General features: G+C 50.5%; 1 protein-coding gene across 1 annotated transcript in view; it reads left to right on the forward strand.

Moving 5' to 3' along the window:
* The window catches only part of LOC139255771 (coiled-coil domain-containing protein 170-like), a 132,177-nt gene that overhangs the window by 96,825 nt on the left and 7,862 nt on the right, over positions 1 to 27,490 (forward strand). Inside the window, exons 11-12 of the mRNA XM_070873983.1 lie at positions 13,956 to 14,165; positions 16,001 to 16,237. Of these exons, the coding sequence (XP_070730084.1) occupies positions 13,956 to 14,165; positions 16,001 to 16,237 (447 nt within the window). The remainder of the gene's footprint in view (positions 1 to 13,955; positions 14,166 to 16,000; positions 16,238 to 27,490) is intronic.

The raw sequence follows: 27,490 nt of genomic DNA on the forward strand, positions 1-27,490 counted from the left end.
GAATATATTTAGTGAATTGGCCTCAACAGCTTTCTGTGGTAGAGAATTCCACAGGTTCACGACTCTCTGGGTGAAGAAATTCCTCCTCATCTCGGTCCTAAATGGCTTCCCCCTTATCCTTAGACTGTGTCCCCTGGTCCTGGACTTCCCCAACATTGGGAACATTCTTCCTGCATCTAACCTGTCTAACCCCGTCAGAATTTTAAACGTTTCTATGAGGTCCCCTCTCATTCTTCTGAACTCCAGTGAATACAAGCCCAGTTGATCCAGTCTTTCTTGATAGGGCAGTCCCACCATCCCGGGAATCAGTCTGGTGAACCTTCGCTGCACTCCCTCAATAGCAAGAATGTCCTTCCTCAGGTTAGGAGACCAAAACTGTACACAATACTCCAGGTGTGGCCTCACCAAGGCCCTGTACAACTGTAGCAACACCTCCCTGCCCCTGTATTCAAATCCCCTCGCTATGAAGGCCAACATGCCATTTGCCTTCTTCACCGCCTGCTGTACCTGCATGCCAACCTTCAATGACTGATGTACCATGACACCCAGGTCTCTTTGCACCTCCCCTTTTCCTAATCTGTCACCATTCAGATAATAGTCTGTCTCTCTGTTTTTACCACCAAAGTGGATAACATCACATTTATCCACATTATACTTCATCTGCCATGCATTTGCCCACTCACCTAACCTATCCAAGTCGCTCTGCAGCCTCATAGCATCCTCCTCGCAGCTCACACTGCCACCCAACTTAGTGTCATCCGCAAATTTGGAGATACTACATTTAATCCCCTCGTCTAAATCATTAATGTACAGTGTAAACAGCTGGGGCCCCAGCACAGAACCTTGCGGTACCCCACTAGTCACTGCCTGCCATTCTGAAAAGTACCCATTTACTCCTACTCTTTGCTTCCTGTCTGACAACCAGTTCTCAATCCATGTCAGCACACTACCCCCAATCCCATGTGCTTTAACTTTGCACATTAATCTCTTGTGTGGGACCTTGTCGAAAGCCTTCTGAAAGTCCAAATATACCACATCAACTGGTTCTCCCTTGTCCACTCTACTGGAAACATCCTCAAAAAATTCCAGAAGATTTGTCAAGCATGATTTCCCTTTCACAAATCCATGCTGACTTGGACCTATCATATTACCTCTTTCCAAATGCACTGCTATGACATCCTTAATAACTGATTCCATCATTTTACCCACTACCGATGTCAGGCTGACCGGTCTGTAATTCCCTGTTTTCTATCTCCCTCCTTTTTTAAAAAGTGGGGTTACATTGGCTACCCTCCACTCCATAGGAACTGATCCAGAGTCAATGGAATGTTGGAAAATGACTGTCAATGCATCCACTATTTCCAAGGCCACCTCCTTAAGTACTCTGGGATGCAGTCCATCAGGCCCTGGGGATTTATCGGCCTTCAATCCCATTAATTTCCCCAACACAATTTCCTGACTAATAAGGATTTCCCTCAGTTCCTCCTCCTTACTAGACCCTCCGACCCCTTTTATATCCGGAAGGTTGTTTGTGTCCTCCTCGGTGAATACCGAACCAAAGTACTTGTTCAATTGGTCTGCCATTTCTTTGTTCCCCGTTATGACTTCCCCTGATTCTGACTGCAGGGGACCTACGTTTGTCTTTACTAACCTTTTTCTCTTTACATATCTATAGAAACTTTTGCAATCCGTCTTAATGTTTCCTGCAAGCTTCTTCTCGGACTCCATTTTCCCTGCCCTAATCAAACCCTTTGTCCTCCTCTGCTGAGTTCTAAATTTCTCCCAGTCCCCGGGTTTGCTGCTATTTCTGGCCAATTTGTATGCCACTTCCTTGGCTTTAATACTATCCCTGATTTCCCTCGATAGCCACGGTTGAGCCACCTTCCCTTTTTTATTTTTACACCAGAGATTTTTACGCCCGGAGAGTGACACGATTATTGTGACAATCGGAGTGTGAGTCTTGGAGTGTGATAGATGGAGTGTGACGCGATTAGTGTGACGGCTGGCTTTTGACGGCCGGCTTGTGACGGCCGGCTTGTGACGGCTGGAGTGTGATGCTCGGAGTGTGACGCCCGGAGTGTGACGCCCGGAGTGTGACGCCCGGAGTGTGACGCCCGGAGTGTGACGCCCGGAGTGTGACGCCCGGAGTGTGACGCCTGGAGTGTGACGCCTGGAGTGTGACGCTCGGAGTGTGACGCTCGGAGTGTGACGCCTGGAGTGTGACGCCCGGAGTGTGAGGCTCGGAGTGTGAGGCTCGGAGTGTGAGGCTCGGAGTGTGAGGCTCGGAGTGTGACGATCGGAATATGACAGCTGGAGTGTGACGCCCGGAGTGTGACGCTCGGAGTGTGACGATCGGAATATGACAGCTGGAGTGTGACGCCCGGAGTGTGACGCTCGGAGTGTGACGCCCGGAGTGTGACGCCCGGAGTGTGACGCCCGGAGTGTGAGGCTCGGAGTGTGAGGCTCAGAGTGTGAGGCTCGGAGTGTGAGGCTCGGAGTGTGACGCCCGGAATGTGACGCCCGGAGTGTGACGCCCGGAGTGTGAGGCTCGGAGTGTGACGCCCGGAGTGTGAGGCTCGGAGTGTGACGCCCGGAGTGTGACGCCCGGAGTGTGAGGCTCGGAGTGTGACGCCCGGAGTGTGACGCCCGGAGTGTGAGGCTCGGAGTGTGACGCCTGGAGTGTGACGCCTGTAGTGTGAGGCTCGGAGTGTGACGCCTGGAGTGTGACGCCTGTAGTGTGATGCCCGGAGTGTGACGCCCGGAGTGTGAGGCTCGGAGTGTGACGCCCGGAGTGTGAGGCTCGGAGTGTGACGCCTGGAGTGTGACGCCTGTAGTGTGACGCTCGGAGTGTGACGCTCGGAGTGTGAGGCTCGGAGTGTGACGCCCGGAATGTGACGCCCGGAGTGTGACGCCCGGAATGTGACGCCCGGAGTGTGACGCCCGGAATGTGACGCCCGGAGTGTGAGGCTCGGAGTGTGACACTCGGAGTGTGAGGCTCGGAGTGTGACATTCGGAGTGTGAGGCTCGGAGTGTGACACTCGGAGTGTGAGGCTTGGAGTGTGACAATCGGAGTGTGAGGCTTGGAGTGTGACAATCGGAGTGTGATGCCCGGAGTGTGACGCTCGGAGTGTGACAATCGGAGTGTGATGCCCGGAGTGTGACGCCCGGAGTGTGACGCCCGGAGTGTGACGCCCGGAGTGTGAGGCTCGGAGTGTGACGCCCGGAGTGTGACGCCCGGAGTGTGACGCCCGGAGTGTGACGCCCGGAGTGTGACGCCCGGAGTGTGAGGCTCGGAGTGTGATGCTTGGAGTGTGATGCTTGGAGTGTGATGCTTGGAGTGTGATGCTTGGAGTGTGACGCCCGGAGTGTGACAATCGGAATATGACAGCTGGAGTGTGACGCCTGGAGTGTGACGCTCGGAGTGTGACGCCCGGAGTGTGAGGCTCGGAGTGTGACGCCCGGAGTGTGACGCCCGGAGTGTGATGCTTGGAGTGTGATGCTTGGAGTGTGACGCTCGGAGTGTGACGCCCGGAGTGTGAGGCTCGGAGTGTGACGCCCGGAGTGTGACGCCCGGAGTGTGATGCTTGGAGTGTGACGCTCGGAGTGTGACGCTCGGAGTGTGAGGCTTGGAGTGTGATGCTTGGAGTGTGACGCTCGGAGTGTGACGCCCGGAGTGTGAGGCTCGGAGTGTGACGCCCGGAGTGTGACGCCCGGAGTGTGATGCTTGGAGTGTGACGCTCGGAGTGTGACGCTCGGAGTGTGAGGCTCGGAGTGTGAGGCTCGGAGTGTGAGGCTCGGAGTGTGACGCTCGGAGTGTGACGCCCGGAATGTGACGCCCGGAGTGTGACGCCCGGAGTGTGACGCCCGGAGTGTGACGCCCGGAGTGTGACGCTTGGAGTGTGACGCCTGGAGTGTGACGCCCGGAGTGCGACGCCCGGAGTGTGACGCCCGGAGTGTGACGCCCGGAGTGTGACGCCCGGAATGTGAGGCTCGGAGTGTGACGCCCGGAGTGTGACGCCCGGAGTGTGAGGCTCGGAGTGTGAGGCTCGGAGTGTGAGGCTCGGAGTGTGAGGCTCGGAGTGTGACACTCGGAGTGTGACGCCTGGAGTGTGACGCCCGGAGTGTGACGCTCTGAGTGTGAGGCTCGGAGTGTGACGCCCGGAGTGTGACGCTCGGAGTGTGACGCTCGGAGTGTGACGCCCGGAATGTGACGCCCGGGGTGTGACGCTTGGAGTGTGATGCTTGGAGTGTGACGCTCGGAGTGTGACGCCCGGAGTGTGACGCCCGGAGTGTGACGCTCGGAGTGTGAGGCTCGGAGTGTGATGCCCGGAGTGTGGCGCCCGGAGTGTGACGCTCGGAGTGTGACGCTCGGAGTGTGACGCCCAGAGTGTGACGCCTGGAGTGTGAGGCTCGGAGTGTGACACTCGGAGTGTGAGGCTCGGAGTGTGATGCCCGGAATGTGGCGCCCGGAGTGTGACGCCCGGAATGTGACGCCCGGAGTGTGATGCTTGGAGTGTGACGATCGGAATATGACAGCTGGAGTGTGACACCCGGAGTGTGACGCCCGGAGTGTGACGCCCGGAGTGTGACGCCCGGAGTGTGACGCCCGGAGTGTGATGCTTGGAGTGTGATGCTTGGAGTGTGACGATCGGAATATGACAGCTGGAGTGCGACGCCCGGAGTGTGACGCTCGGAGTGTGATGCTCGGAGTGTGAGGCTCGGAGTGTGAGGCTTGGAGTGTGACGCCCGGAGTGTGACGCCCGGAGTGTGACGCTCGGAGTGTGAGGCTCGGAGTGTGATGCCCGGAGTGTGGCGCCCGGAGTGTGACGCTCGGAGTGTGACGCTCGGAGTGTGACGCCCAGAGTGTGACGCCTGGAGTGTGAGGCTCGGAGTGTGACACTCGGAGTGTGAGGCTCGGAGTGTGATGCCCGGAATGTGGCGCCCGGAGTGTGACGCCCGGAATGTGACGCCCGGAGTGTGATGCTTGGAGTGTGACGATCGGAATATGACAGCTGGAGTGTGACACCCGGAGTGTGACGCCCGGAGTGTGACGCCCGGAGTGTGACGCCCGGAGTGTGACGCCCGGAGTGTGATGCTTGGAGTGTGATGCTTGGAGTGTGACGATCGGAATATGACAGCTGGAGTGCGACGCCCGGAGTGTGACGCTCGGAGTGTGATGCTCGGAGTGTGAGGCTCGGAGTGTGAGGCTCGGAGTGTGACGCCCGGAGTGTGACGCTCGGAGTGTGAGGCTTGGAGTGTGACGCCCGGAGTGTGACGCTCGGAGTGTGACGCCCGGAGTGTGATGCTCGGAGTGTGACGCTCGGAGTGTGACGCCCGGAGTGTGACGCCCGGAGTGTGACGCTCGGAGTGTGACGCTCGGAGTGTGACGCCCGGAGTGTGATGCTCGGAGTGTGACGCTCGGAGTGTGACGCCCGGAGTGTGACGCCCGGAGTGTGACGCTCGGAGTGTGACGCTCGGAGTGTGACGCTCGGAGTGTGACGCTCGGAGTGTGACGCCCGGAGTGTGACGCTCGGAGTGTGACGCCCGGAGTGTGACGCCCGGAGTGTGACGCCCCGAGTGTGACGCTCGGAGTGTGACGCTCGGAGTGTGACGCCCGGAGTGTGACGCCCCGAGTGTGACGCTCGGAGTGTGACGCTCGGAGTGTGACGCTCGGAGTGTGAGGCTCGGAGTGTGACGCCCGGAATGTGATGCCCGGAGTGTGAGGCCCGGAGTGTGAGGCTCGGAGTGTGAGGCTCGGAGTGTGACGCCCGGAGTGTGACGCCCGGAATGTGACGCCCGGAGTGTGACGCCCGGAGTGTGAGGCTCGGAGTGTGAGGCTCGGAGTGTGACGCTCGGAGTGTGAGGCTCGGAGTGTGACATTCGGAGTGTGAGGCTCGGAGTGTGAGGCTCGGAGTGTGAGGCTCGGAGTGTGACACTCGGAGTGTGAGGCTTGGAATGTGACAATCGGAGTGTGAGGCTTGGAGTGTGACAATCGGAGTGTGATGCCCGGAGTTTGATGCTCGGAGTGTGACACGCGGGGTGTGACGCGATTAGTGTGACAGCCGGCTTGTGACGCCTGCAGTGTGACGCCCAGTGTGTGACACTCGGAGTGTGATGGATAGAGTGTGATGCGATTATTGTGACAATCATAAAGAACATAAGAACATAAGAATTAGGAACAGGAGTAGGCCATCTAGCCCCTCGAGCCTGCTCCGCCATTCAACAAGATCCTGGCTGATCTGGCCGTGGACTCAGCTCCACTTACCCGCCCGCTCCCCATAACCCTTAATTCCTTTATTGGTTAAAAATCTATCTATCTGTGACTTGAATACTTTCAATGAGCTAGCCTCAACTGCTTCCTTGGGCAGAGAATTCCACAGATTCACAACCCTCTGGGAGAAGAAATTCCTTCACAACTCGGTTTTAAATTGGCTCCCCCGTATTTTGAGGCTGTGCCCCCTAGTTCTAATCTCCCTGACCAGTGGAAACAACCTCTCTGCCTCTATCCCTTTCATTATTTTAAATGTTTCTATAAGATCACCCCTCATCCTTCTGAACTCCAACGAGTAAAGACCCAGTCTACTCAATCTATCATCATAAGGGAACCCCCTCATCTCCGGAATCAGCCTAGTGAATCGTCTCTGTACCCCCTCCAAAGCTTGTATATCCTTCCTTAAGTAAGGTGACCAAAACTGCACGCAGTACTCCAGGCATGGTCTCACCAATACCCTGTACAGTTGCAGCAGGACCTCCCTGCTTTTGTACTCCATCCCTCTCGCAATGAAGGCCAACATTCCATTCGCCTTCCTGATTACCTGCTGCACCTGCAAACTAACTTTTTGGGAGTCATGCACAAGGACCCCCAGGTCCCTCTGCACCGCTGCATGTTGTAATTTCTCCCCATTCAAATAATATTCCCTTTTACTGTTTTTTTTCCCCAAGGTGGATGACCTCACACTTTCCGACATTGTTATCCATCTGCCAAACCGTAGCCCATTCGCTTAACCTATCTAAATCTCTTTGCAGCCTCTCTGTGTCCTCTACACAACCCGCTTTCCCACTAATCTTTGTTTCATGTGCAAATTTTGTTACACTACACTCTGTCCCCTCTTCCAGGTCATCTATGTATATTGTAAACAGTTGTGGTCCCAGCACCGATCCCTGTGGCACACCACTAACCACTGATTTCCAACCCGAAAAGGACCCATTTATCCCGACTCTCTGCTTTCTGTTAGCCAGCCAATTCTCTATCCATGCTAATACATTTCCACTGACTCCGCGTACCTTTATCTTCTGCAGTAACCTTTTGTGTGGCACCATATCGAATGCCTTTTGGAAATCTAAATAAACCACATCCATCGGTACACCTCTATCCACCATGCTCGTTATATCCTCAAAGAATTCCAGTAAATTAGTTACACATGATTTCCCCTTCATGAATCCATGCTGCGTCTGCTTGATTGCACTATTCTTATCTGGATGTCCCGCTATTTCTTCCTTAATGATAGCTTCAAGCATTTTCCCCACTACAGATGTTAAACTAACCGGCCTATAGTTACCTGCCTTTTGTCTGCCCCCTTTTTGTAAACAGAGGCATTATATTAGCTGGTACCTCCCCAGAGTCCAGAGAATTTTGGGAGATTATAACGAATATATCTGCTATAACTTCCACCATCTCTTTTAACACCCTGGGATGCATTTCATCAGGACCAGGGGACTTGTCTACCTTGAGTCCCATTAGCCTGTCCAGCACTACCCCCCCTAGTGATAGTGATTGTCTCAAGGTCCTCCCTTCCCACATTCCTGTGACCAGCAATTTCTGGCATGGTTTCTGTGTCTTCCACTGTGAAGACCGAAGCAAAATAATTGTTTAAGGTCTCAGCCATTTCCACATTTCCCATTATTAAATCCCCCTTCTCATCTTCTAAGGGACCAACATTTACTTTAGTCACTCTTTTCCGTTTTATATATCGGTAAAAGCTTTTACTATCTGTTTTTATGTTTTGCGCAAGTTTACCTTCGTAATCTATCTTTCCTTTCTTTATTGCTTTCTTAGTCATTCTTTGCTGTCATTTAAAATTTTCCCAATCTTCTAGTTTCCCACTAACCTTGGCCACCTTATACGCATTGGTGTTTAATTTGATACTCTCCTTTATTTCCTTGGTTATCCACGGCTGGTTATCCCTTCTCTTACCGCCCTTCTTTTTCACTGGAATATATTTTTGTTGAGCACTATGAAAGAGCTCCTTAAAAGTCCTCCACTGTTCCTCAATTGTGCCACCGTTTAGTCTGTGTTCCCAGTCTACTTTAGCCAACTCTGCCCTCATCCCACTGTAGTCCCCTTTGTTTAAGCATAGTACGCTCGTTTGAGACACTACTTCCTCACCCTCAATCTGTATTACAAATTCAACCATACTGTGATCACTCATTCCGAGAGGATCTTTTACTAGGCGATCGTTTATTATTCCTGTCTCATTACACAGGACCAGATCTAAGATAGCTTGCTCTCTTGTAGGTTCTGTAACATACTGTTCTAAGAAACAATCCCGTATGCATTCTATGAATTCCTCCTCGAGGCTACCCCGTGCGATTTGATTTGACCAATCGATATGTAGGTTAAAATCCCCCATGATTACTGCCGTTCCTTTTTCACATGCCTCCATTATTCCCTTGATTATTGTCCGCCCCACCGTGAAGTTACTATTTGGGGGCCTATAAACTACGCCCACCAGTGACTTTTTCCCCTTACTATCTCTAATCTCCACCCGCAATGATACAACGTTTTGTTCATTAGAGCCAATATCGTCTCACAACTGCCCTGATACCATCCTTTATTAACAGAGCTACCCCACCTCCTTTCCCTTCTTGTCTGTCTTTCCGAATCATCAGATACCCCTGTTTGTTTAATTCCCAGTCTTGGCCACCCTGCAACCATGTTTCTGTAAGTGCGACACATTATGGAGTGTGACGCTAGGAGTGTGACGCTCGGAATGTGACGCTAGGAGTGTGACGCTAGGAGTGTGACGCTAGGAGTGTGACGCTAGGAGTGTGACGCTCGGAATGTGACGCTAGGAGTGTGACGCTAGGAGTGTGACGCTAGGAGTGTGACGCTAGGAGTGTGACGCTCGGAATGTGACGCTAGGAGTGTGACGCTAGGAGTGTGACGCTCGGAGTGTGACGCCCTGAGTGTGACGCCCGGAGTGTGACGCCCGGAGTGTGACGTGATTATTGTGACAATCGGAGTGTGTAGCTAATGTAACACCACTTTTTAAAAAGAAATAGAGAAAACGGGTAATTTTAGACCGGTTAGTCTGACATCAGTAGTGGGGAAAATGATGGAATAAATTATTAAGGATGAAATAGCAGTGCATTTGGAAAGCAGTGACAGGATCGGTCCAAGTCAGCATGCATTTATGAAATGGAAATCATGCTTGACAAATCTTCTGGAATTTTTTGAGGATGTAACTGGTAGAGTGGAGGAGGGAGAACCAGTGGATGTGGTGTATTTGGACTTTCAAAAGGCTTTTGACAAGGTCCCGCACAAGAGATTGGTGTGCAAAATCAAAGCACATGGTATTGGGAGTAATGTACTGACGTGGATCGAGAACTGGTTGGCAGACAGGAAGCAGAGAGTCGGGATAAACGGGTCCTTTTCAGAATGGCAGGCAGTGACTAGTGGAGTGCCGCAGGGCTCAGTGCTGGGACCCCAGCTCTTTACAACATACATTAATGATTTAGATGAAGGAATTGAGTGTAATATCTCCAAGGCTGCAGGGTGACTTGGACAGGTTAGGTGAGTGGGCAAATGCATGGCAGATGCAGTATAATGTGGATAAATGTGCGTTTACCCATTTTGGGGGCAAAAACACGAAGGCAGAATATTATCTGGATGGCGGCAGATTAGGAAAAGGGGAGGTGCAACGAGACCTGGGTGTCATAGTTCATCAGTCATTGAAAGTTGGCATGCTGGTACAGCAGGCGGTGAAGAAGGCAAATGGTATGTTGGCCTTCATAGCTAGGGGATTTAGAAACATAGAAACATAGAAACATAGAAAATAGGTGCAGGAACAAGCCATTCGGCCCTTCGAGCCTGCACCACCATTCAATGAGTTCATGGCTGAACATGCAACTTCAGTACCTCATTCCTGCTTTCTCGCCATACCCCTTGATCCCCCTAGTAGTAAGGACTTCATCGAACTCCTTTTTGAATATATTTAGTGAATTGGCCTCAACAACTTTCTGTGGTAGAGAATTCCACAGGTTCACCACTCTCTGGGTGAAGAAGTTCCTCCGCATCTCGGTCCTAAATGGCTTACCCCTTATCCTTAGACTGTGACCCCTGGTTCTGGACTTCCCCAACATTGGGAACATTCTTCCTGCATCTAACCTGTCTGAACCCATCAGAATTTTAAATGTTTCTATGAGGTCCCCTCTCATTCTTCTGAACTCCAGTGAATACAAGCCCAGTTGATCCAGTCTTTCTTGATATGTCAGTCCCGCCATCCCGGGAATCAGTCTGGTGAACCTTCGCTGCACTCCCTCAATAGCAAGAATGTCCTTCCTCAAGTTACGAGACCAAAACTGTACACAATACTCCAGGTGTGGCCTCACCAAGGCCCTGTAGCAACACCTCCCTGCCCCTGTACTCAAATCCCCTCGCTATGAAGGCCAACATGCCATTTGCTTTCTTAACCGCCTGCTGTACCTGCATGCCAACCTTCAATGACTGATGTATCATGACACCCAAGTCTCGTTGCACCTCCCCTTTTCCTAATCTGTCACCATTCAGATAATAGTCTGTCTCTCTGGTTTTACCACCAAAGTGGATAACCTCACATTTATCCACATTATACTTCATCTGCCATGCATTTGCCCACTCACTTAACCTATCCAAGTCACTCTGCAGCCTCATAGCATCCTCCTCGCAGCTCACACTGCCACCCAACTTAGTGTCATCAGCAAATTTGGAGATACTACATTTAATCCCCTCGTCTAAATCATTAATGTACAATGTAAACAGCTGGGGCCCCAGCACAGAACCTTGCGGTACCCCACTAGTCACTGCCTGCCATTCTGAAAAGTACCCATTTACTCCTACTCTTTGCTTCCTGTCTGACAACCAGTTCTCAATCCACGTCAGCACACTACCCCCAATCCCATGTGCTTTAACTTTGCACATTAATCTCTTGTGTGGGATCTTGTCGAAAGCCTTCTGAAAGTCCAAATATACCACATCAACTGGTTCTCCCTTGTCCACTCTACTGGAAACATCCTCAAAAAATTCCAGAAGATTTGTCAAGCATGATTTCCCTTTCACAAATCCATGCTGACTTGGACCTATCATGTCCCCTCTTTCCAAATGCGCTGCTATGACATCCTTAATAATTGATTCCATCATTTTACCCACTACTGAGGTCAGGCTGACCGGTCTATAATTCCCTGTTTTCTCTCTCCCTCCTTTTTTAAAAAGTGGGGTTACATTGGCTACCCTCCACTCGATAGGAACTGATCCAGAGTCAATAGAATGTTGGAAAATGACTGTCAATGCATCCGCCATTTCCAAGGCCACCTCCTTAAGTACTCTGGGATGCAGTCCATCAGGCCCTGGGGATTTATCGGCCTTCAATCCTATCAATTTCCCCAACACAATTTCCCGACTAATAAGGATTTCCCTCAGTTCCTCTTCCTTACTAGACCCTCTGACCCCTTTTATATCCGGAAGGTTGTTTGTGTCTTCCTTAGTGAATACCGAACCAAAGTACTTGTTCAATTGGTCTGCCATTTCTTTGTTCCCCGTTATGACTTCCCCTGATTCTGACTGCAGGGGACCTACGTTTGTCTTTACTAGCCTTTTTCTCTTTACATATCTATAGAAACTTTTGCAATCCGTCTTAATGTTCCCTGCAAGCTTCTTCTCGTACTCCATTTTCCCTGCCCTAATCAAACCCTTTGTCCTCCTCTGCTGAGTTCTAAATTTCTCCCAGTCCCTGGGTTCGCTGCTATTTCTGGCCAATTTGTATGCCACTTCCTTGGCTTTAATACTATCCCTGATTTCCCTTGATAGCCACGGTTGAGCCACTTCCCTTTTTTATTTTTACGCCAGACAGGAATGTACAATTGTTGTAGTTCATCCATGCGGTCTCTAAATGTCTGCCATTGCCCATCCACAGTCAACCCCTTCAGTATCATTTGAGTATAGGAGCAGGGAAGTCTTACTGCAGTTGTACAGGGCCTTAGTGAGGCCTCACCTGGAATATTGTGTTCAGTTTTGTTCTCCTAATCTGGGGAAGGACGTTCTTGCTGTTGAGGGAGTGCAACGAAGGTTCACCAGACTGATTCCCGGGATGGCTGGACTGTCACATGAGGAGAGACTGGATCAACTTGGCCTTTATTCACTGGAGTTTAGAAGGATGAGAGGGGATCGAATAAAAACGTATAAGATTCTGACGGGACTGGACAGGTTAGATGCGGGAAGAATGTTCCCGATGTTGGGGAAGTCCAGAACCAGGGAACATAGTCTTAGGATAAGGGGTAGGCCATTTAGGACTGAGATGAGGAGAAACTTCTTCACTCAGAGAGTTGTTAACCTGTGGATTCCCTGCCGCAGTCTGGTGAACCTTCGTTGCACTCCCTCAATAGTAAGAACGTCCTTCCTCAGATTAGGAGAACAAAACTGAACACAATATTCCAGGTGAGGCCTCACTAAGGCCCTGTACAACTGCAGTAAGACTTCCCTGCTCCTATACTCAAATGATACTTAAGGGGTTGACTGTGGATGGGCAATGGCAGACATTTAGAGACCGCATGGATGAACTACAACAATTGTTGAGGCCAGTTCATTGGATATATTCAAGAGGGAGTTAAATATGGCCCTTACGGCTAAAGGGATCAAGGGGTATGGAGAGAAAGCAGGAAAGGGTTACTGAGGTGAATGATCAGCCATGATCTTATTGAATGGTGGTGCAGGCTCGAAGGGCCGAATGGCCTACTCCTGCACCTATTTTCTATGTTTCTATGTTTCTATGAGTCTTGGAGTGTGACACTCGGACTGTGACGGAGGAGTGTGACGCCCGCAGTGTGACGCGATTATTGTGACAATCGGAGTGTGACTCTTGGAGTGTGACACTCACAGTGTGACGGATGGAGTGTGACGAAACTGTCTATCTCTGTCTTAAATTTATTCAATGTCCCAGCTTCCACAGCTCTCTGGGGCAGCGAATTCCACAGATTTACAACCCTCTGAGAGAAGAAATTTCTCCTCATCTCAGTTTTAAATGGGCGGCCCCTTATTCTAAGATCATGGCCTCTAGTTCTAGTCTCCCCCATCAGTGGAAACATCCTCTCTGCATCCACCTTGTCAAGCCCCCTCATAATCGTATACCTTTCGATAAGATCACCTCTCATTCTTCTGAATTCCAATGAGTAGGGGCCCAATCTACTCAACCTTTCCTCATAAGTCAGCCCCCTCATCCCTGGAATCAACCCAGTGAACCTTCTCTGAACTGCCTCCAAAGCAAGTATATCCTTTCGTAAATATGGAAACCAAAACTGCACGCAGTATTCCAGGTGTGGCCTCAACAATACCCTGTATAACTGTAGCAAGACTTCCCTGCTTTTATACTCCATCCCCTTTGCAATAATGGCCAAGATACCATTGACCTTCCTGATTCTCTTGCTGTACCTGCATACTATCCTTTTGTGTTTCATGAAAGTACCCCAGGTCCCGCACTTTGCAATCTTTCTCTTGGATTGGATAGGATGGATGATGTGATCAGGGAACAGGGCGGGTGAAGGTGATTGGGAATGTTTATTCACATGGAGGGTAAATGTTGGTAGGGATTGGTTGGGCCGAATGGCCTGGTTCCCTGCGGTTAACTCTGTCAGTATACTGTACCTGGGCCGGTGACATCACCCCTGCCCCACCCCACCTCGGGGGCCATCTTTCTCTCCGACAGGTGACGTCTCAGCGAGACAAGCTGGCCAGCAACAGAAGGCACATTGAGCTACTGGCCGGCAAACTGGGCCAGCTGGAGGCCAGTGCACCGGGCCGTCAGACACATTCAGCACTGGAGCAGACAACCCAGAGGCTGCAGGAGGAGCTGAGCGAGACAAAGATCGCCAACCGGGGGCTGAGAGTGAAGTGTGCGGAAATCACCGCCCTGAAAGTAAGTGTCGACTGTACGGGGTCAGGGGGCAGGGGTCAGGGCGCCCTACAGGGGGTCGGAGGCCCTACAGGGGTGAGGGTAGCCCGACAGGGGGAGAGGGTCCTACAGGGGTCAGGGGTCCTACAGGGGGAGGGGGTCCCACAAGTGGAGGGGGTCCTATAAGGGGAGGGGGTCCTACAGGGGGAGGGGGGCTTTGGGGATCCCTGGGCCTGGCTGCTCCCTATGACCCACACACATTCCCACAAACATCAGCATTGTCTCAGTGGGCAGCACCCTCGCCTCTGAGTCAGAAGGTCATGGGTTCAAGTCCCACTCCAGAGACTTGAGCACATAATCTAGGCCGACACCATGGTCGGAGGTGCCGTCTTTCGAATGAGGCGTTAAACCGAGGCCCCGTCTGCTCTCTTAGGTGGACGTAAAAGATCCGATGGCCACCATTTTGTAGAGCAGCACGGAGGAGTTATCCTCGGTGTTCTAGCCAAAATTTATTTCTCGATCGACAACACCAAGAACAGAACAGATGATCTGGTCATTATCACATTGCTGTTTGTGGGAGCTTGCTGTGCGTTTTACTCATTACAAGACTTCAAAAAGCTTTAGGATGTCCTGAGATCGTGAAAGGCACTATATAAATGCAAGTCTTTCACTACATGTACACACAGGTACACACACACACATATATGTACAGACACAGGTACACATACATGCATCCTCACACACATACATAAGAAAGAACGAAAGAAATAAAGACTCGAATTTATACAGCACCTTTCATGATCACCGGACATCGCAAAGCGCTTTACAGCCAACGAAGTACTTTTGGAGTGTAGTCACTGTTGTACTGTTGGAAACGCAGCAGCCAATTTGCGCACAGCAAGCTCCCACAAACAGCAATGTAATAATGGCCAGATAATCAGTTTTTGTTATGTTGGTTGAGGGATAAATATTGGCCCCAGGACACCGGGGATAACTCCCCTGCTCTTCTTCAAAATGGTGCCGTGGGATCTTTTATGTCCACCTGACAGAGCAATGCATATACACACAGGTCATCATCATCATAGGCGGTCCCTCGAACGAGGATAACTTGCTTCCACGAGTTCACAGATGTTTCAATGAAGGACCCGATGTTCCAGTCCTGAACTCCAGTTGAGGGGGTGGAAGATGCCTGTGGGTGGATTCTTTTAACGTGGGGTGACCGTTGCACACCAGCCACCACACGGGGCTTGACAGAGTGAGGTCTTGGTCCAGTGGCAAGGGTTAACCAGGACGACTGGAGACCTGCTCTGCTGCACGGACCTAGTGCGCTGCACATATCGCACAGTGTGGGCTGGGCCCGTGCTGCCCCCTGGGCCCTCGCCTCTTCTGGGTCACAGTCACGCATGAACATACTCACACATGTGCACATAAACACGCACCCCACAAACACATAGCAGGGCTCAGAGGGGATCACCAAATGTTGGCCAACTTTGACCAGCCCAGCCATTGAAGCTGCAGCCTTGCTATTGTGTTCAGTACTGCCCTGGCCAGAGGAACCGCACTGACTCACCCTACCATTGCACGAGAAGCTGCTTTCTAAATCACCACCTACACCAGCACTCCGGTTGGGGCCAAGCCAGTGTTTTATACGGGTGCCTCATAATTTTCCAAACCTTTATACTCTGCACCTCGATGTATGAAACCCAGGATCCCGTAAGAATCTGAAGGAAAAAGATTTGCGGGGTTCGGGGGAAAGGGCAGGGGGCGCGGGGCGAGCTGGGGAGCGGGCACGGGCTCGACGGGCCGAATGGCCTCCTCCCATGATGCAGCCGTTCCACGGTTCTGTAATCTTCCCACAGTCAAAGAACAAGGAACAGAGCAGGGACGTCGAGAGGTTGGGCCAGTCGCTGGAGAAACTGGAGAAGATAAAGGACAAAGCCGCGCAAAAGGTGCTGACGCTGAAATCGGAGCTGGACCGGGTGCAGGGCGAGGCTTGGGAGCGGAGCGAGCGGGATCGCAACACGCTGGCGGCTCTCGGCAACGAGCTGCGCTCCACCAAGAGAGCGCTGGAGGAGGTAGCGAGGAGGGAGAGACAGGTGGGTCCGTCGGGGCAGTGGGGGTGGTGGGGGCCGGGGGGGGGTGTTTGCGTCAGATGTGGTGTGAAGCAGGGTGTCGGAGCCGAATGGCCCAGAGATCCCCGTTTCTTCCTCCCGCGGGCGTTCGACTAAAAATAGGAGAGAAGGTGCGCTCCTACCTGTTCCTGCTGCACCTACGCAAGTTCCCGGTCCTGAGGCCTCTCCTGACTGCGCATCGCAGCACGTGCATGTCGGGACATGCGCAGGGTGGGAGTCACATGGCTCTGGGCAGCCAATCAGGTGCAGTATATTTTCATTCATAATAATAGGAGTTTCGTAAGTCTGAAACTCCTATAACTATGAATGAGAAACACCCCCAAACACTAATAAAAGATAGAAAAAATGCACAACATTAATGTGTTTAAAAAGTATATATTTTACTGATTTTTTTTAAAAGTATTTTTTAATTATGCTTTAAAATAAACTTACCGTAGTGGGGAGGGTTTTTGAACAATAATATGTGTTCTGATAACTTTATTTTAAAATGTTTTTGTGTATTTTAAAAACTCTTATGCCTGTAAAAGTAGGCTATGCGCCTGCTTTTATCAGGCGCAAGAGTTTTGAGGACATTTGCCGGGCAAGATATGGATAAATCCCGCAATCTTGTCCGTGGAAATGTCCCGAGATGTGGATGATCTGTTGAGCCGGAAACCTGACAGATCGGAAAAGCCGGTTTTTAGTGCGTGTGCATTGTACGGCTTTTGCGATGCCTTCCGGGGTCCGTACGCACCCCGTACCTGCCCCGTAAATGCCCCGTACACGCCCCGTACACACCCCGTACACACTCCGTACACACCCCGTACATACTCCGTACACACCCCGTACACACTCCGTACACACCCTGTACACACTCCGTACACACCCCGTACACACTCCGTACACACCCCGTACACACCCCGTACACACTCCGTACACACCCCGTACACACTCCGTACACACCCTGTACACACTCCGTACACACTCCGTACACACCCCGTACACACTCTGTACACACTCCGTACATACCCCGTACACACTCCGTACACACCCCGTACACACCCAGTACACGCCCCGTACACACCCTCTACACATCCTCTACACACCCCGTATACACGCCGTACACACCCCGTATACACACTCCGTACACACCCCGTACACACTCTGTACACACCCCGTACACACTCCGTACACACCCTCTACACACCCTCTACACACCCTCTACACACCCCGTATACACTCCGTACACACCCCATATACACTCGGTACACACTCCGTACACACTCCGTACACACCCCGTACACACTCCGTACACACCCCGTACACACTCCGTACACACCCTCTACACACCCTCTACACACCCTCTACACACCCCGTATACACTCCGTACACACCCCATATACACTCGGTACACACCCCGTACACACTCCGTACACACCCCGTACACACCCCGTACACGCCCCGTACACACCCCGTACACGCCCAGTACACGCCCTCTACACACCCTCTACACACCCGTATACACTCCGTACACACCCCGTACACGCCCCGTACACGCCCCGTACACGCCCCGTACACACCCCGTATACACTCGGTACACGCCCCGTACACACCCCGTACACACCCCGTATACATTCGGTACACACACCGTACACACCCCGTATACACTCCGTACACGCCCCTTACACACCCCGTACACACCCCGTACACACTCCGTACACACTCCGTACACACCCCGTACACCCTGTACACACTCCGTACACACCCTGTACACGCCCCGTACACGCCCCGTACACACCCCGTACACACTCCATAACGGACCTCGGGGAGGCCGCGATTTCTGGGCCATTATTACAATGAGTCACTGAGGCTCATCGCGACACCCTGGCCCCAACATGCTCCTCTCCCTCCACCTGAAGTCAGGCACTTGTTCCTGGATCGCTGTGCCCGGGTTGCTCAACACCCTCTTGTGGGAGACCAACTCTTAAAGCACCAGTCTAGACTCATAGAACCATAGAGCTTTACGGCACATCGCCTCTGCCAACCAAGAGCTACCCAGCCTAATCCCACTTTCCAGCTCTGGGTCTGTAGCCCTGTAGGTTACGGCACTTCAGGTGCACATCCAAGTACCTTTTAAATGTGGTGAGGGTTTCTGCCTCTACCACCCTTTCAGGCCGTGAGTTCCAGACCCCCACCACCCTCTGGGTGAAAAACATTCTCCTCAACTCCCCTCTAAACCTCCCCCCAATTACTTTAAATCCAAGCCCTCTGATTATTGACCCCTTACTGAGAGGGGGTGGCCTTGGAAATAGTGGATGCATTGACAGTCATTTTCCAACATTCCATAGACTCTGGATCAGTTTCTATGGAGTGGAGGGTAGCCAATGTAACCCCACTTTTTAAAAAAGGAGGGAGAGAGAAAACAGGGAATTATAGACCGGTCAGCCTGACATCGGTAGTGGGTAAAATGATGGAATCAATTATTAAGGATGTCATAGCAGCGCATTTGGAAAGAGGTGACATGATAGGTCCAAGTCAGCATGGATTTGTGAAAGGGAAATCATGCTTGACAAATCTTCTGGAATTTTTTGAGGATGTTTCCAGTAGAGTGGATAAGGGAGAACCAGTTGATGTGGTATATTTGGACTTTCAGAAGGCTTTCGACAAGGTCCCACACAAGAGATTAATGTGCAAAGTTAAAGCACATGGGATTGGGGGTAGTGTGCTGACATGGATTGAGAACTGGTTGTCAGACAGGAAGCAAAGAGTAGGAGTAAATGGGTACTTTTCAGAATGGCAGGCAGTGACTAGTGGGGTACCGCAAGGTTCTGTGCTGGGGCCCCAGCTGTTTACATTGTACATTAATGATTTAGACGAGGGGATTAAATGTAGTATCTCCAAATTTGCGGATGACACTAAGTTGGGTGGCAGTGTGAGCTGCGAGGAGGATGCTATGAGGCTGCAGAGTGACTTGGATAGGTTAGGTGAGTGGGCAAATGCATGGCAGATGAAGTATAATGTGGATAAATGTGATGTTATCCACTTTGACAGAGAGACAGACTATTATCTGAATGGTGACAGATTAGGAAAAGGGGAGGTGCAACGAGACCTGGGTGTCATGGTACATCAGTCATTGAAGGTTTGCATACAGGTACAGCAGGCCGTTAAGAAAGTAAATGGCATGTTGGCCTTCATAGCGAGGGGATTTGAGTACAGTGGCAGGGAGGTGTTGCTACAGTTGTACAGGGCCTTGGTGAGGCCACACCTGGAGTATTGTGTACAGTTTTGGTCTCCTAACTTGAGGAAGGACATTCTTGCTATTGAGGGAGTGCAGCGAAGGTTCACCGGACTGATTCCCGGGATGGTGGGACTGACCTATCAAGAAAGACTGGATCAACTGGGCTTGTATTCACTGGAGTTCAGAAGAATGAGAGGGGACCGCATAGAAACGTTTAAAATTCTGACGGGTTGAGACAGGTTAGATGCAGGAAGAATGTTCCCAATGTTGGGGAAGTCCAGAACCAGGGGTCACAGTCTAAGGATAAGAGGTAAGCCATTTAGGACCGAGGAGGAATTTCTTCACCCAGAGAGTGGTGAACCTGTGGAATTCTCTACCACAGAAAGTTGTTGAGGCCAATTCACTAAATATATTCAAAAAGGAGTTAGACGTAGTCCTTACTACTCGGGGGATCAAGGGGTATGGCGAGAAAGCAGGAATGGGGTACTGAAGTTGCATGTTCAGCCATGAACTCATTGAATGGCGGTGCAGGCTCGAAGGGCCGAATGGCCTACTCCTCCACCTATTTTCTATGTTTCTATGTTTCTATGAGAGAAATAGGTCCTTCCTATCCACTCTATCTCGGCCCCTCATTATTTTATGGATGCGGTTATTTGTAACACCTAAAGCTTGAAGACAAGTCCTGATTGGTCCGCATGGAGGATAAGACACACCCAGCAGTTTCTCTGCAACGTACCATTCTGACTGCTGACTCCAGACAGAACAGAGCTCAGTTGGAACAGACAGGGCTCACTATCACGGGGTAAGACCTTTCCCCCACCCCCAAAAGAAGTTCCTGCCCTCATACCTCCCCCCGCCCCCCCCCCACTCAGTTCCTGGCTTCTTCCCCCCGCCCATTCCTGATCTTTGCCACCGCCCACATTCCTGACCTACTCCCTCCCCAAGCCCAAGTGTCTCCCCCCAACAAGTTCCTAACATACCTCCCCCTCCCCAGCCACCCCATCATAGATGGGGGCATTGTGCGCGGGTCATGGTCTGCTAACAGGTTTATTGGGTATGAAGTGAGTCGTGTCAGTGTTGTCAATTCTGGATTCTGGACAGTCTTACCACCTGGATCACGTTCTTGCTCCCAAACCCCGCTTAGAACTGGACCACATTCTTCCCCCATTCCCATGTGCTATTAACTCCCCCAAGTTCATGACCTTCTCTCTCTCTCCTCCCTCCAATTCCCCCGTTCTCCCCCTCTCCCTCTCTCTCTTTCTCCGATCTCTCCCTCCCTCCCATTCTCTCTCCGATCTCTCCCCGTCTCCCTCCCCCATCTTCCGCTCTCCGCTCTCCCCCGTCTCTCTCTCTCTCCTTCCCTCCGATCTCCCACTCTCTCTCCCTCTCTGATCTCCCCCTCTCCCCTGTCTCTCTCTTCCCGTGTGTCTCTCTCCCCCATATCTCTCGCCCCCATCTCTCTCTCTCCCCGTCTCTCTCTCCCCCATCTCTCTCTCCGCCATCTCTCTCTCTCTCCCAGTCTCTCTCTCTCTCCCCCGTCTCTCTCTCTTCCCCGTATCTCTCTCTTCCCCGTATCTCTCTCCCTTCCCCGTATCTCTCTCCCCCATCTCTCTCTCTTTCTCTCTCCCCGTCTCTTGCTCTCTCTCTCCCCCCGTCTCTCTCTGTCTCTCTCTCTCCCCGTCTCTCTCTCTCTCTCTTTCCTGTCTCTCTCTCCCCCGTCTCTCCCTCTCTCCCCGTCTCTCTCTCCCCGTCTCTCTCTCCCCCGTCTCCCTCTTTCCCTGTCTCCCTCTCTCCTTGTCTCTCAGTTTCCCCCGTCTCTCTCTATCCGTCTCTCTCTCTCTCTGTCTCTTTCTCCCCCATCTCTCTCTCCCCCGTCTCTCTCTCCCCCTCTCTCTCCCTCATCTCTCTCTCCCCTGTCTCTCTCTTCCCCTCGCTTTGTCTCTCTCTGTCTCTCTCTCTGCTCGCTCTCCTCCTCTCTCTGTCTCTCTTTCTCCCCGTCTCTCTCTCTCTCTTTCTCCCCATCTCTCCCCCTCTCTCTCCCCCTCTCTCTCCCCCTCCCCCTCTATTTGTTTCTCTCTCCCCGTATCTCTCTCCCTTACTCTCTGTCTCTCCCCGTCTCTTTCTCTCTCTCTCTCCCCGTCTCTCTCTCTCCCCATCTCTCTCTCTCCCCGTCTCTCTCTCCCCTACTCTCTGTCTCTCCCCATCTCTTTCTCGCTCTTTCTCCCCGTCGCTCTCTCTCCCTGTCTCTCGCTCTTCCCGTCTCTCTCTCCCCGTCTCTCTCTCCCCGTCTCGCTGCCTTTCTCTCCCCCTTCTCTCTCTCCCCATCTCTCTTTCCCCATCTCTCTCTGCCCTTTCGATCCAGTCTTCTCCCGAGCCCTCTCGGACACACGGAGCTGAGGAAGGCGTGGTTCACGTTACACAGTAGCCGGCGTGGGGTACTGCGTCTCGTGCGGCCCGATCGGAGACAGCGTGCACAAGCAGAAGGGGATCAGGTGCGCATGTGCAAAAATGGGCGGGGCCACCCACGCGCATGCGCAAAGGGACACAAACATGTTCATGCAGATAATCACCGCAATTTTATACACCTCAATTAAATCTCCCCTCAGCCTCCTCTGTTCCAAAGAAAACAACCCCAGCCGATCCAATCTTTCCTCATAGCTAAAATTCTCCAGTCCAGGCAACATCCTCGGAAATCTCCTTTGTATCCTCTCTAGTGCAATCACTTCTTTCCTGTAATGTGGTGACCAGAACTGCACGCAGTGGCCTAACCAGTGTGTTATCTTTATCACCTCTAGACTTGACGATTTGAACACTCTCCTGGCTGACCTCCCATCTTCCACCCTCCATAAACTGCAGCTCATCCAAAACTCAGCTGCCCCGTGTCCTAACTCGCACCAAATCCCGTTCACCTATCACCCCCTGTGCTCGCTGACCGACATTGGCTCCCGGTCCGGCAACACCTGGATTTTAAAATTCTCATCTTTGTTTTCAAATCCCTCCATGGCCCTCGCCCCTCCCTATCTCTGTAATCTCCTCCAGCCCCAAGCTCTGGAACTCCCTAAACCTCTCCGCCTCTCTACCTCTCTCTCCTCCTTTAAGGCTTCATAAAATCTACCTCTTTGACCAAGCTTTTGGTCACCTGTCCTAATACCTCCTTTTGTGGCTCGGTGTCAAATTACGCTCCTGTGAAGTGCCTTGGGGCAGGTTACTACGTTAAAGGCACTATATAAATGCACGTTTTGTTGTGGTATGAGCCTAGATTTTCCTGAGAGCTCGAAATAAAAATCTGTTGTCAGTAAAAGTGACCCTGAAGCTGTCGGGTTGTCGTAAAAAAAACCCCCCAGCTGGTTCACTGATGTCCCTTTAGGGAAGGAAACCTGCCGTCCTTACCCGGTCCGGGCCTACATGTGACTCCAGTCCCCACACTCTTAACTGCCCTCTGAAGTAAGTCACTCAGTTGTACCAAAACACTCGTTGCAAAGAATAACCGGACCTCATAGACTGCAGCGGTTCAAGGAGACGGTTCACGACCACCTTCTCAAGGGCAACTAAATGCCGGCCATGCCAGCCACAACCACATCCCGAGAATGAAATGTAAAGGGGCTAGAAATTTGGATGGAGGGCTCCTCAGACGTTAATGTTGAGCGGCCGCTAAATTTAACGGCAAAAATGTTTAGGGACGGGAGTAGCAAAATTCAGTGTTGGCGCCCTGAGAGTGAAGCGGACCGCTAAGGGAAACGTTCCACACTTCTCTCAGGGAGTAGGTCAGTTGAGCAACTGAATATCCCGTTGCTAAAGAGCCGTCTTCATAGTGCCCTAAGGGAGATCTCCCTGCAACAAAAAAGATCGGAACAAAAAACACAAAAAACAAAGTGTGTTTAAAAAGACAAGCCTGAAGGCTCTGTGCCTCAATGCGAGGAGTATTCGTAATAAGGTGGACGAATTAATTGCGCAGGCAGCAATTAATGAACATGATATAATTGGCATCACGGAGACATGGCTCCAGGGTGACCAAGGCTGGAAACTCAACATCCAGGGGTATTCAACATTCAGGAAGGATAGGCAGAGAGGAAAAGGAGGTGAGGTGGTGTTGCTGGTTAAAGAGGAAATTAACGCAATAGTAAGGAAGGACATTAGCTTGGATGATGTGGAATCGGTATGGGTGGAGCTGCGGAATACCAAAGGACAGAAAACGCGAGTGAGAGTTGTGTACAGACCACCAAACAGTAGTAGTGAGGTTGGAGACAGCATCAAACAAGAAATTAGGGATGTGTGCAATAAAGGTACAGCAGTGATCATGGGCGACTTTAATCTACATATTGATTGGGCTAACCAAACTGGAGGAGGATTTCCTGGAGTATATTAGGGATGGTTTTCCAGACCAATATGTCGGGGAACCAACTAGAGGGCTGGCCATCCTAGACTGGGTGATGTGTAATGAGAGAGGATTCATTAGCAATCTTGTTATGCGTGGCCCCTTGGGGAAGAGTGACCATAATATGGTAGAATTCTTTATTAAGATGGAGAGTGACACGGTTAATTCAGAGACGAGGGTCCTGAACTTAAGGAAAGGTAACTTCGAGGGTATGAGGCGTGAATTGGCTAGAATAGACTGGCGAATGATACTTAAAGGGTTGATGGTGGATAGGCAATGGTAAACATTTAAAGATAACATGGATGAACTTCAACAATTGTACATCCCTGTCTGGAGTAAAAATAAAATGGGGAAGGTGGCTCAACCATCACTAACAAGGGAAATTAGGGATCGTGTTAAATCCAAGGAAGAGGCATATAAATTGGCCAGAAAAAGCAACAAACCTGAGGACTGAGAGAAATTTAGAATTCAGCAGGGGAGGACAAAGGGTTTAATTAGGAGGGGTAAAATAGAGTATGAGAGGAAGCTTGCTGGGAACATAAAAACTGACTGCAAAAGCTTCTATAGATATGTGAAGAGAAAAAGATTAGTGAAGACAAATGTAGGTCCCTCGCAATCAGAATCAGGTGAATTTATAATGGGGCACAAAGAAATGGCAGAACAATTGAACAAGTACTTTGGTTCTGTCTTCACGAAGGAAGACACAAATAACCTTCCGGAAGTACTAGGGGACCGAGGGTCTAGTGAGAAGGAGGAACATAAGAACATAAGAACATAAGAATTAGGAACAGGAGTAGGCCATCTAGCCCCTCGAGCCTGCTCCGCCATTCAATAAGATCATGGCTGATCTGGCCGTGGACTCAGCTCCACTTACCCGCCCGCTCCCCGTAACCCTTAATTCCTTTATTGGTTAAAAACCTATCTATCTGTGACTTGAATACATTCAATGAGCTAGCCTCAGCTGCTTCCTTGGGCAGAGAATTCCACAGATTCACAATCCTCTGGGAGAAGAAATTCCTTCTCAACTCGGTTTTAAATTGGCTCCCCCGTATTTTGAGACTGTGCCCCCTAGTTCTAGTCTCCCCGACCAGTGGAAACAACCTCTCTGCCTCTATCTTGTCTATCCCTTTCATTATTTTAAATGTTTCTATAAGATCACCCCTCATCCTTCTGAACTCCAACGAGTAAAGACCCAGTCTACTCAATCTATCATCATAAGGTAGCTCCCTCATCTCCGGAATCAGCCTCGTGAATCGTCTCTGTACCCACTCCAAAGCCAGTATATCCTTCCTTAAGTAAGGTGACCAAAACTGCACACAGTACTCCAGGTGCGGCCTCACCAATACCCTATACAGTTGCAGCAGGACCTCCCTGCTTTTGTACTCCATCCCTCTCGCAATGAAGGCCAACATTCCATTCGCCTTCCTGATTACCTGCTGCACCTGCAAACTAACTTTTTGGAATTCATGCACAAGGACCCCCAGGTCCCTCTGCATCGCAGCATTTTGTAATTTCTCCCCATTCAAATAATATTCCCTTTTACTGTTTTTTTCCCCAAGGTGGATGACCTCACATTTTCCGACATTGTATTCCATCTGCCAAACCTTAGCCCATTCGCTTAACCTATCTAAATCTCTTTGCAGCCTCTCTGTGTCCTCTACACAACCCGCTTTCCCACTAATCTTTGTGTCATCTGCAAATTTTGTTACACTACACTCTGTCCCCTCTTTCAGGTCATCTATGTATATTGTGAACAGTTGCGGTCCCAGCACCGATCCCTGTGGCACACCACTAACCACTGTTTTCCAACCCAAAAAGGACCCGTTTATCCCGACTCTCTGCCTTCTGTTAGCCAGCCAATTCTCTATCCATGCTAATATATTTCCTCTGACTCCGCGTACCTTTATCTCCTGCAGTAACCTTTTGTGTGGCACCTTATCGAATGCCTTTTGGAAATCTAAATACACCACATCCATCGGTATACCTCTATCCACCATGCTTGTTATATCCTCAAAGAATTCCAGTAAATTAGTTAAACATGATTTCCCCTTCATGAATCCATGTTGCGTCTGCTTGATTGCACTATTCCTATCTAGATGTCCCGCTATTTCTTCCTTAATGATAGCTGAAGGAACTCCTTATTAGTCAGAAAATTGTGTTAGGGAAATTGATGGGATTGAAGGCCGATAAATCCCCGGGGCCTGAATGTCTGCATCCCAGAGTACTTAAGGAAGTGGCCCTAGAAATAGTGGATGCATTGGTGCTCATTTTTCAACAGTCTATCGACTCTGGATCAGTTCCTATGGACTGGAGGGTAGTTAATGTAACACCACCTTTTAAAAAGAGATGGAGAGAAAAAACGGGTAAAAAATAGACCTGTTAGCCTGACATCAGTCGTGGGGAAAATGTTAGAATCAATTATTAAAGATGAAATAGCAGCACATTTGCAAAGCAGTGACAGGATCGGTCCAAATCAGCATGGATTTATGAAAGAGAAATCATGCAAGACAAATCTTCCAAAATTTTCTGAGGATGTAACTAGTAGAGTGGATAAGGGAGAACCAGTGGATGTGGTGTATTTGGACTTTCAAAAGACTTTTGACAAGGTCATGACTGATCATTCACCTCAGTACCCCTTTCCTGCTTTCAGAGATTGGTGTGCAAAATTAAAGCACATGGTATTGAGACTAATGTATTGACACAGATCGAGAACTGGTTGGCAGACAGGAAGCAGAGAGTCAGGATAAACGGGTCCTTTTCAGAATGGCAGGCAGTGACTAGTGGAGTGCCGCAGGGCTCAGTGCTGGGACCCCAGCTCTTTACAACATACATTAATGATTTAGATGAAGGAATTGAGTGTAATATCTCCAAGTTTGTAGATGACACTAAACTGGGTGGTGGTGTGAACTGTGAGGAGGATGCTAAGAGGCTGCAGGGTGACTTGGACACGTTAGGTGAGTGGGCAAATGCATGGCAGATGCAGTATAATGTGGATAAATGTGAGGTTATCCACTTTGGTGGCAAAAACATGAAGGCAGAATATTATCTGAATGGCGGCAGATTAGGAAAAAGGGAGGTGCAATGAGATCTGGGTGTCATGGTACATCAGTCATTGAAGTTTGGCATGCAGGTACAGCAGGCGGTGAAGAAGGCAAATGGCATGTTGGCCTTCATAGCTAGAGGATTTGAGTATAGGAGCAGGGAGGTCTTACTGCAGTTGTACAGGACCTTAGTGTTGTGTTCAGTTTTGGTCTCCTCATCTGAGGAAAGACATTCTTGCTATTGAGGGAGTGCAGCGAAGGTTCACCAGACTGATTCCAGGGATGGCGGGACTGACATATGAGGAGAGACTGGATCGACTGGGCTTACATTCACTGGAGTTTAGAAGGATGAGAGGGGATCTTATAGAAACATATAAAATTCTGACGGGTTTAGACAGGTTAGATGCAGGAAGAATGTTCCCGATGTTGGGGAAGTCCAGAACCAGGGGGTCACAGTCTAAGGATAAGGGGTAAGCCATTTAGGACCGAGATAAGGAGAAACTTCTTCACCCAGAGAGTGGTGAACCTGTGGAATTCTCTACCGCAGAAAGTTGTTGAGGCCAGTTCGTTAGATATATTCAAGA

The sequence above is a fragment of the Pristiophorus japonicus genome, unplaced genomic scaffold, assembly GCF_044704955.1.
Source record: "Pristiophorus japonicus isolate sPriJap1 unplaced genomic scaffold, sPriJap1.hap1 HAP1_SCAFFOLD_626, whole genome shotgun sequence".
Lineage (NCBI taxonomy): Eukaryota > Metazoa > Chordata > Chondrichthyes > Pristiophoridae > Pristiophorus > Pristiophorus japonicus.